The sequence below is a fragment of the Lepisosteus platostomus genome, chromosome 19, assembly GCF_059453375.1.
Source record: "Lepisosteus platostomus isolate fLepPlt1 chromosome 19, fLepPlt1.hap1, whole genome shotgun sequence".
Lineage (NCBI taxonomy): Eukaryota > Metazoa > Chordata > Actinopteri > Semionotiformes > Lepisosteidae > Lepisosteus > Lepisosteus platostomus.
Window position 1 is genome coordinate 6,213,559 of NC_142629.1, and position 11,525 is coordinate 6,225,083.

Consider the following 11,525-nt stretch of genomic DNA (forward strand, 5'->3'; position numbering starts at 1 on the left):
GTGTTAACTGGGCATCCTGAACAAAAAAAGCACCTGCAGCCAAGAGACAACATGTAAAACGATCGACAAAGATCCTGACATTACCAGCTCTAACCACACCAATCTGTGCACGTTTCTTCCCAGTATGAACCCTATTTCCCCGTGGCCAGAAGGAACGACAGCCCAAAGAGTGACTCAGGTTATGGTTACTGTGCTGCTGTCCCATTCAGTCTCGTGCTCCCGCCTTGTGCCTCCAGGACGGCCCTAGTTTTGTCCAAATCTTTACTAGGAGCAAGCTGCTTCTTGTTAGTGGGTCAATGGACGTACAGTATCCACAGCACAGACTTACTCGGATCTTAACTGCAGTGTAGCCCCCCAGAGCAAGTCACAGCTTGCCAGCAACAGGAATCTTTGTTTCACCACAGTTCTCCTGATAAGGCACATCTGAGACACAGAGGGGAAACTGCTCCAGGAGCTACCTGCGCCTCTTACCATAGAAATCCACAGAGCATTAGCAAAATATGTAAACTACTGTATGAAGGCAGATACTATCCCTGTGAAAGTTAAGTATGGTCGATAAACAATACGTTTATTTAACCTTACCTAAACTTCTTTAAGGGGATAAAAGCCCACAGAAAAGCTAATCAGGTTGGTTTTTGGCTTGTATTACTAATTACGATTTGCATTCGTATGTGTATATACTTGATTACAAGGCTTAAGCACTGAAAAGCAGCATTCACATCCAATTATACCCTGGACAGAATAGACACACCAGCGAAAGATGTTGAAGATTTTTTTCACAGCCTCCTAAAAGCGACAAATCCAACCGAAGGACAGAACAAGACACCCACCCGTGTGTTAGAAGCCGATACTCCAGCTTCTTTCGGGAATTTCCACCACAACAGGAGGCACGTCTTTACACAAAGGGTGGTGGGAGAATGCAACACGCTACATATCCATGCACTGAAGACGATACCCTGGCTTCCTTCTAGAAATGCCTGGATAATTTAACTACTATCATCGGTCAAGATGAGCTGAATAACCTCCTCTCATTTGTAACTGTTCCGAAATATAATAATGTGGTATTGTTATTTACATATGATTTTTGTGTTCTGAAGATAAATGGCTGGCTGCCAAGGGTACTTGCTAAAACACATCACAAGCCACAATGGAAAAGTAAATGAGACTTCGCAGTTGAGGTTTTTCAACCCTATCATTCGTAATCCTGAAAGTTTTCTCAAGTAATTAGGAGAGTAAAAATAGCCTAAAGAGATAGGAAAATTTGCATAAACACTGTTGAAGTGTAAGGCTCTAATTCTGTTGTAAACTACTCTTGCGCAACTCAAGATTTCACCCACAGCTGGTGTAGCTCTGCTGTTCCTTAGACGTTGTTTGCTTGGCTTTCTGGGTCTTTACATGAAGGCTCTTTCACTCATTTTTCAGCAGGAAAAGAATGTGTCAGCTTGAGCCTGACTGATAGCAAGATGAGCTACAGCAATTTGTTTTGTTAGGTGAAGATATAGGACTGTTGCCACATGACCGGGGCTAGCAGACATCAAATTCAGACGACTCAATTCCCCTGGAGAGAGACTGGGTTTACACAGACTATCAATAACCCCCTGTGACTGGTAATGACAATACCCCTAAAGATACGACAACCACCTTGCTCTAGGGCCATTCGTGTGTCATGGCGGCTGTATTGCACCTTCAAGTGACGCAGTTGTATTTCATAAAAACCTCTGCTGAATAACTGTTGAGCACAGTATCAAATTGTATCTGCCTCCCGGAATTCGGAACTCCTGTCCTGAATCGCTGTGCCATCAGAAGTGCCAAACATCAGAAGTTGTGCCATCAGATGTGCTAAACATCCCTAAAGGAACATGTACACAGTCTGGATGCCACCCATCCGTCAGGGGAAGTGAGAGAAAGGGAAAGTGAACATGCCTACACAGACACGCTTTGTAACAATGCGTTAAAGGCACCACAGCCAGCACTTCTGACGGATCTCCTTCTCGCCTTGTAAAGTCAGGCCCTTTGCAGGGAAGGAACCTTGCAGAATCGGGCTTTTCATTCGGAGCCCTGGTCTCGGCGAGAGCAGGAGAGGTCTGCACCTGCACGGCAGAGAGTCTGATCAGCTTGAATGAGTTCAACTGTGGCGGGAGGGGGGGGGCTGCAGGAGAGCTGAGAATCATGGGTGCGATTCAGCAGCAAGAGAGCGGAAGGTGGAGGGGAGGCAGGGGGAGGGAGGGAGGGAGGGGGGCGGCGGTTCAGGCGGGGGGTTTCCAGAGCGCTCAGCCTCGTGCTGTGGGGAGGCCTCTGCCTCACCTGGAGCAGTTTCAGTTCAGCACACAGACTCTCCCGGCCTGCAGCCACCATAACCCCCCCCCGACCATCAGAACCATCGGCAGCTATTTTCTGCCACGCGCAGGGTGGCTCCATCAGGTGCAGGGCTCCCCTGAGGGACAGATGGTTAGATAACGTGGACAGACATTTCCGCATTTGCTATCTGCCATCTGAACAGCAACAAGCATGCAGGCTGTACGCTGGTCTCCTTACAACACAAAATGCACCCCAGTTCTAAAACTCCTTTGCACTCTGCAGTAGTTCTCGGACAACGCACCCATTCTGCAGTAGCTGGCCCATCCAATAGCAATTGCAGAATCGGGAGTTTCAGAGCAAGAGAGTTTCTGGTGGCGGCAGCGTGGGGCAGCAGTTAGCGCTCTGGAATTATAACTGGAACGCTGTAGGATTCACAGCGTAGGTGAGGCAAGCTGCATAAAAAGGAGAGCACAGATACAAATCACTTTATATTTGGCTGCCAAGTACAGCTGAATTGAAGATACCGTGATTCTCCACACGGTACACATGCTTTACAGAAGGTGACCGAAGTCTCAGCTCGTGGGACACTCTGCTTCACATCTGTGCAGGAGAGTGGTACTTGATTTGGAGTCCGTGGCTCGGTAAGCAAGTAGATTTTTCATCCTTCACTCCCAGTTTGACCCCCAAAGACTAGGCATCATAGAAAGCTTCTGATAAGCTTGTGATATTGTCTCCAAAAGAGCACATAAGACTATTAACCTGGCCCAGAAATAACTAAATTCGTGATGAGATAAGGAATCCCACTGTGCTGTGTTGATTGCACACCAGTACAACTGACATGAACTGACTGTGTGAGCAGACACTGCAGGTCACAGGCCCCTAATGTAACTCACTAGAAGGTAATAAAACACTAAGAGCAGGGCCTCAGCTTTAGGTCTTTTCCAAAGGATAAAACACGAGCAGGGGGAATACCTTGCTGCAGATAATAGCACAGCCAGAAACCAACTGCCAACAATGCCATTACCATAACCATTCAAGCAGGGAGCATCTACAGTGTGAAAGAAAAAAAAATTAATTGCTGCAGAGATGCACCTTTCTTGAAGAGGTTATATAGACACATAGTTCTAAAACAAACCTACTGTACTTAATGAGGGCCGTGTGTATCTTTAACTGACTACCCTCTGGAAAATGCTCATTTCATCCCTGTTGGCAACTTTTCCAGACATTCGCCTGGAAAAACCAGCAGAAGCTACAGGTTAGCACAGACACAGCGAGACGCTCCTGCTGTTACTGGGCAACTGGGGACAACCAGAGCTGTGGATGAACGAGGCCATCTTGATGAAGACCCAGAAGAGGCCACCGTTCACCTCAGCACCCAGGAGACTCTGTCCCTCCCGGCAGAAGTGCTTCTGGGTTTTGAAACCGAGAAGGGCAAAAAAAAAAAAAAAAAGACAGAGAACCTGTTCTGCGCTCGAACCACTGGACCAGACTTCCCTGTCCTGCGTGCGTCTCTGACAGCTGCTTTCAATTCCACCCCGCCTCAGCCAGACACTGGTTTCAAAATTTGAAAGCAAAATGAAGGAAGCTAAAAAGAAAAACAGCCACTGCAGAAAAAAAAAAATGCATTTTCAGGTCCTGAAAACTGCGATTTTAATGTTGGAAAGCAATGCTTCAGAGACGGGCCTTCTGTTGTCAGGATGTCCGCTCGTGGTGGAACGATGAATTCACCTAAGAAAAAGATGAGGGTCTGGAAAAGGCCAGAGAACCAGATTTGTCTGCTCTCGGCGTGGCACAGTTATATTTGTGGACGACACCGCACTAGGAGAATGAGCAAACACTCCAAAAGGAATTCAAAACGATTTCGACCAAAATCAGCACTGCGCAAACACCAGGCAGATGAAATTTAACGGACTGTGAACAACTGCAAGGTCTTGCAAAACAAACCGCAAATACAAACTTTCAGCAACACCAAGCCCGAAGAGGCAATTTCTGAGTAAAGTGAGGATTCTCACCTGGGGGGGGGAAGTCATGGATTAAACTATATCAAGAGTTGCCTTTGAATTCCTGAAAAATGCAAGAAGAGCATTTGATTTGAGAAAAAGAAGAACTTTTATTGCCTTCCAATTCTGCTGTACAACTGTAAAAAAAAAATGTTTTTTTTTCAATGACCAGTAATATTTGAGAAGCAGGTGTCTATGCCTGCAGAAGATGCTGAAGCTGCTGGGGACAGAGGCAGGATACCCTCAAAGAGAATGCAAAGGTAGAAGCATTGCACAAAGTGTAGCACTCCTATAGATTACTAGAGACAAACAAGCTTTGCTTAAAGAACAGAGAGTGCTTTGCAGAAATGTTAAGGCATGAGCCTTTGATATTGCTGGATGAGAAGGCAAAAGTTCAAAAACCAAGCAGCGAGCTCTTTACTATAAAGACCCAAGAACAGGCCCATCGCTTGATAGATTTTCACTGACATACTAACATCCCACTACAAGTCCTAGACAACTCTTCATAGACAATGGAATAAGCCACTAACCTCAGGGCTAAGGATGTGAAAAGCGTGCTGGAAAACAGTGGTCATCGTAGCTATCAGATCATCTCCGAAAAGCTCTCACAATAAGTGCACAGTAATTTTACACTCTTCAATTAGTCAAAAATATATTCTAATGCCTAATGTGGAATTGAAAAGCTATTAACGGTAAAAGCTTCTGTGTCTATGCAATGAAAACCACACTACAAGCAGACTTTTAGGATTGTTATCGTGTAATTTTCCTCTTGTCCGGTCTTTAAACTTTTACCAACAATACCCGGGCCAAAATCAGAACCCTTTTTTTTTGGGAAGGCATTGGTGTTAATGTTGAATAAACAAAAAGGTCAAGAGAATATGAAAGAATATACGGATATATGTTTTAAAACAAAGTATACGTTGTGGTATAGAATGCACAAGTATGATTTTATTTCAAATGCCGTGTACAACTTTGATCAGCTGCTCTGGAGAAGTCCAGAAAAGAGCAACAGGATACATTCTGGGGATGAGGAAGATGTACTTCACTGACAGACTGAAGAGCCTCCATTTTTTTCAGTTTTGAACAAAAACTACAATAGGACCTGATCCAAAAATCCTCACCAACAGTCACCACTGACCACCACATCATGCCTCTGCATTGCTTTTCTTCATTTCAAGTCGTTTTAATAAATTTCAACATGCAATGACGAACTGATACTCAATGCAAACTGCTACCAAAATCCAACTAACTCCTCCCCACTCCCCCCAAAAAATTATCAGCTCAAATTTATTCACTTCTGCTTTCCTTTGACAAGTCTTTTCATGAATTACAAAGATATTCTATAGTAGGTAATTAAATGCAAATTATTCCCGACAAGGTTATACGAAATACAAGTGGAAACTATGAAAGCAATACACTGCCCGTATCTCTCTGCCAGTCCCTCGTGCTGGTTATCCAGCTCCTTCTGCCGAAGATTAAAACGTTTCATCATTTTAAGAGCCCATTACACATCATGAAATATGCTTTGAAATTGATTTTCAGAAGGCCAAAACCTCGCCGCGTTGCTTCCTGTTACCTCAAGCGAAAACGCTTTATAAATCTTAAAACTGAAGAAAAAAAAACATTGTGGGAGATAATGAAGAGCTTCCAGATATTATACAAAACAAGACGTCCACAGTCAAACCGAGAGACTGACCGGACTAGGGTTTAATGACCTGGTTTCTGCCATCCTAAACCCACTGGAAGTGGGGCATTAGGGCAGTTCGCCACCTTCCCTGGCACTGGAGAAACGGCACAGGATGGCACTTCTCAGAATCGAAAGCAGGAAGGGGAGCTCTGACCCCTGACCCCTGACCCCTGACCCAGCCACACAATTCACACACCCCCACAGTCAGCATAATGCTCCGGAGACAGCACCCACACAGCTGATGGGCGTCGCGGGACCGCAAAAACAGGTTATATAATTATTGTAGGCACTGAGCCCATGTGTCTCATCCTTCGCACGTTCCCAATCGACGTAGCTGTTTCAGCGGAGTGCATGGTGAGGGTGTCCCACAATGCTCCCGCAGAGCTGGCGTGCCTGCACGTTTTTTAGGTCTCTTTACATCACCAGCCCCTGAAGCGACAGCAGAGGCTGTCGAACTGGTCTAATAAGGAGCTCATTTAGGCCCTTAAGCGTTAAGCTGCCTGGAAACGCACCTGGTTTTCGAAAGCAGAACGGGGCACCTTTGCCCTTCAGCCTATCAGATTCCCGGTTTCCCTGGGTGAGAGTTGATGAAAAAGTGCGAGACAGCAAAAAATCAAGACTAGTACAAGACCATCGTGCTACACTGGTCCGTTTTAAAGTGTTAATATTTCCATGACACGCAGCTCCTTATTCTCATTCTGAAAACGTTTAACAGACCTTGCCTTGAGCGCATTTTTAACGACTTCTGCGCCACACTGAACAACTAACTGTAGAGCAGTTCATCAAAAAATGCAAAAGAATAAAAAAACTATTTTCCATAGTAAAACAGAACCCGGCAAACAAAAACTTTGTAGTGTAGGAATAAAATCCCCAGTACTTTGTGCCCTGTGAGGATAAAATGTTGGGGCTCTGACTCTGGGTTCAGATAGGCTGGAGCACATTTTACCAGGTTGCTCCAGCACACTCAGCTCAGGAACAATAAATGCGTATGAAAGTGAAAGCTCGTCGTTTTGGAGGAGAGGGTCAGCCAAATAAGTTAATTATAACTTTAATTAATGTGCTAGAGTTAAAAATTAACCTTTGTCTCAAGGTCTGTTGTTTTTGCTGCCGTTGTGGAAAACAAAATGTATATTTCCATGTTTAAAGTATGTCCCGATCTGATCCATATTTCTTGTTTCGGGGCCTGGAATGCAGGCAACTGGGCCCTTGTCATAAGGATAAATGGTTATCAGATCATGTGTGATACAATCCATTTCCTCCTAGGTCTGTGCATGGTTAACTGATAACCTTGTAAAGGCTGTTATAGCAGAGCAGCAATTTTTTTTTTTAAGTAAAAAGCGCGTATTAGACCGCACCCAGCCCTGTTTTTGATAATCTGTCTTTGCAACTGGAGCTGTATTTCTGAAAATGAGGCATGCCTTGTGATGGGCAGTTTATAAAAAACAAAGAAGAAATCGATTCTAAAGAAAACCAGATAACAAGGCAGTGTCTGAGGGACTCTTTTTTGACAAGCGCTGGCTGGCAAACGAAACACGATAAAGACAACGCTTTAGAAACATGTCTCTGTCCCTGCAAGTTCCAGAATTTGGCACCCAGGAAGAAGGAGACACAGGCCAGAAGACCGTAGAGATGTAGCACGTCTATCTCTTAAGATTCGATTCTAAAGAAACTGTTTGGTTATGCGGCGTTCCAGCTGTACAGGGGTGGAAAAAAACTAAAAACAGACTAAGGACAGGCAGGACTTGTGGGGTTCGATGCAGGACGACTGGTGTGGGACGCACAGGGGGGGGAAATTGAGACATGAGAAAAGATTGCGCAGAATCTTCAACCCACTACCCACCCCCCACCCTCCCGCCTTCATTCAGCCTATCTCCAGATCCGAAGGCTGAGAGAACTTTCCCTCCACCAACCCCGTGCCGATTAGCTGTCTCGCTTCGGAGGAGAAAACAGGAAAAGGGTGGGTTTCTGTCACCGCAGTCCACAAGCACCACTGCTTGACGCGAACCCAGCCAGGACCTCCGTTGCCGTGACACCCTGGCCCATCAAGGCCCTGGCGACCATGTTTGTTGTTTTGGTTTTTTTTCGTGCTTGCCATTGTCGTTCTAGGTGTGTGGTAAAAGTGGAAGTGAGCTGGAAATCCTTCCTCTTGTCTGCTGGTTCCAGTATGAGTCTACAGGGGGAGGGGGTGTGGGGAGGCGGGGGTGTTTTTTGTGTGTGTGCAGAATAAACTGTTGAGCCCGTCAGCGCATTTCCTGTGTCACCACTGATACTGTACAGCCTGCTAACTTGCAACAGCTTGCATTAGAAAGCCAAGCAGTTGTCGAATTCTCAGATTGAGCCACTGCTGCCTGTGCCAACAAAATAAATCATGTTTCGCCGTTTACTAAACCCTCCCCTCCCAGCCAATACAACAATTGAAGGATTATGTAAAATCCACGATATTCTCACTATGGAAGGTGATTCATGAAGAGCGCTTGGAGCTCCAAGATTGGCCAAACTGGGCTGGGAACAGCCATCAGCCATTTTCTCTCGCGCGTTTCATCCTCCACATTCCCTCCAGTTTGCTCAACACTCCCACAGTGTTGTGCATCGTCTGAATCATCCCGTGTGCTGTGTGTAAATTTCACGATATCAGCAAGGCGCGCAATGTAGGGAAGGTGTTTTTTTTTTTTCCGGCGAGCGCTTCTGTCACGCCGTTCTCCTCCAGTTCATCCGTCCAGAGCGCACCGTTCAGCTCCGGCAACATCGCGTTTTGTTTGTTTGTTTGAGAAACGCAAACCACAGGAAAGGGCAGCCTTTCGTGGCGCTGGCACCAGAGCAACTTCCTCAAAATAAAAAGTCATGTCATATTTCATAACGTCCTCTCGCCGCGGTGTCCAAGAGTACGCTCTACCTGTGCAGAAAGCATCTGCCGTACAGTGCGTATTTCTGCAAAGCGCTCTGTATTTCAAACAAGCAGCAAATAGCGAGTGATTGCTTGTTTCAAGCTGGACTTTGCATGATTTTATTGTTTAAAAAATGTATTGTTTTATTGTTTAAACGTAACTTTATAATTCAAACTTATAGGCGCTTTGGAGTTGAAACAAAACGAAGGGGGTGGTTTTTTTTAATTATATTTCATGAGCTTTATCTAAAACGCCAACAGGACATGCTTGCACAGGAAGGAAAGTGTACTACAAGTGTACAGTATCTACGACGGCAAATCCTTGTTTTTTCAAACTTTCTAACTAGCGATTCTGCATTGTAAATGTTTACTGGCGTCCGCAGATCTGAGGAAATGTTTTTGACTGCAGGCACCCTCACCTCGCACATCTTTCGAAGGTGTCTGAATTTACTGCAAACAAAAACAAAACAAAAGGCTTTTTTTAAAAAAAAGCTTTTTAGAAGACATATGGGCCAATATAAAATATGCATGAAGAAGGGTTTTGACAGCTTGTACTTCATGGTCGTTTTCGATTTACTTTTGTTTTAGAAAGCTATTCAACAATGAGCGCCAGAAACGCAAGGATGCGCGCTTGCGTTTGAAGTCGATCTGGATGCGTGATTCTTTCCTGACACATTCCAGTTTGGACAACAGCGATCAATCAGAGAAGAAAACAAGCTGTAACGAGGGCTTAATCTGTACGGATTAGGAATCGCCTCAGAAAGCATACAGGTGCATCTTGGAAACAAATACAGAACCATGCATTCACAAATCCATTCAAGACTGCGGTGCACATTTCTATCGTATAGAACAAAATACGTCTCTTCCTTTACGCCACGCTGATCTTTAATGACCGTAGGAGCATCGCTGTCTACGGTATCCTCACATCTTTTGTCTCTCGCTTGGCAAGGTCGTCCACCGCCACTTCGCGCAATCGTCGTTAGCTCCCCACAGCAACACTGCCGCAGTTTGACTTGACTGTGTTACCGGGGCTATCGAACTGCAGGCAACAGCTATTGCGGAACGCGGACCTGCCATTTTTTTTCCTCCACTAGAAACAAAAAGCCATAGATAGGAACCGTGGTGTCTGAACATCACTCGGGAAGCTGCGCGCCTCCGCTGTCTAAACCCTGCGTGGTATAAATTCGCGATCTGAAGCGCAAGAGAGCAAACGCGCATCAATTTCAAATTCAGGCGAGCGGAGAGCGTACCGGTGTACCACCTTTTACGCCACAGCAGTGAATACAATTGCACGTCCTGTTAACTAGGAACAATCAAACCCGTCATTCGCTCTTGGGCTTCAGCCTTCCATAGGAATACAAGCACAACGGCCGGAGTCCTCGCTTTTAAAGTCCGGAGACGGGCAGTCGTGTAACGAAGAGGCGCGTTTTGAGAAGGTGCATTATCAATGCTCGTTCGCCTACCTTGACACTGGAACCCCTGCTTTCCGAAACCCCTGAAATCAAAGAGAATATCGCCATTAGAAAGGGGAAGGACGGGGCATATAGAGCCATCATGTGCACGGAGCCCCGGCACAGCCTGAACTATCTCAAAACAGATGCACAAGACACTCAACGGGCTGCACACATCCAAGCTGTTGCGCTGATCATCAGCTTTCCGTTTCTCTAACGTTGAGCCACTGACAGACATAATCAAATCTCAACACAGTTCACATTTTTCCCCAAAGTTGTCTAAAAAACACTGTCGGCGTGAGCCCGAATACAAAATGAAAACGGCTCAGTCTTTATTTTTCCCCCTCGATTTTCCCCATGAGTCGGTCGCAAGAATGCCGTGCGCTCATTTTAGTTGTTCAACATTTTTGTGGTGTTGGTGGTTCAGCTCAACTGGAGAACCCCGCTCATGCAAATGTATCATTATAACGAAATAAAGGGAAGGCATGCACGAATGAATACTGCACTGCGCGCTCCGGATCAAAAAGCCACATTGCTAACGTTCAAATTCCATCTTGTGGTCACAAGTGGTCTTTGGGGTCCCGAGATCTAGGTGGCACCTGTGTCCTGCGCTAGCTAGACCAAGTCGCCTCTCCGGTGGCTCTGACAATTTGGCTACTGTCCGCCCGTGCGCTGGCTCACCAGATGAAGTCAGTGCAGTGGCTGCAGAAGGTCGGCTGTTTGAAGAAGCGGGCGATGAACTTGTGGTTCTTGACCTCGTGGACATTCTTCTGTCTCAGAGCCCCCTGCCTCGCGAACCTGGTGATGTTCTCGCCCCCTTCGCCGTCGCTGCTCGCGAGCACCGGATCAGCCATTTTGAACACGGAAGTGTTAAATGAAGAAGTTTTTTTGCCTTCTGCCGTGCGTCTGTCTCTGAAGGAAGAGAGAGCGAGCGAGAGCGCGCCCGTCTGTGCGGCTATACTGTAGTTACAGTACCTCGCTTCTGACAGCGAGTGTTGGCTGAACCCGCTTCACACTACACGCCCGCTCCCTGCGCTGTCACCGGTACAGTGAGAGGCAGGCAGAGCATCGCCGCTATCCCACTACATTTACCACTTACCATGTGGTTATAGCAAACCCCGCCTCTCCCCGTTATACTTCAGCCCCTGTATGCACCGGAGTCCATAGACATTCAGTCGAGTAAGCCTTCCATTGATAGGGTTTCA

The 11,525-nt window shown here is 46.1% G+C and overlaps 1 protein-coding gene across 2 annotated transcripts in view; it reads right to left on the bottom strand.

Moving 5' to 3' along the window:
• The window catches only part of LOC148644998 (protein kinase C beta type), a 149,826-nt gene extending 138,406 nt beyond the window's left edge, over nucleotides 1–11,420 (bottom strand). The window contains exons 1-2 of one of the 2 annotated variants that reach the window (XM_088613099.1): nucleotides 11,002–11,420; nucleotides 10,333–10,364 (exon numbers count right to left, since the gene is read on the bottom strand). In XM_088613099.1, coding sequence (XP_088469225.1) covers nucleotides 10,333–10,364; nucleotides 11,002–11,174 — 205 coding nt within the window. In that variant the 5' untranslated portion in view covers nucleotides 11,175–11,420. The remainder of the gene's footprint in view (nucleotides 1–10,332; nucleotides 10,365–11,001) is intronic. The other variant, XM_088613098.1, reaches the window with a different exon arrangement.
• Nucleotides 11,421–11,525: the final 105 nt, after the last annotated feature.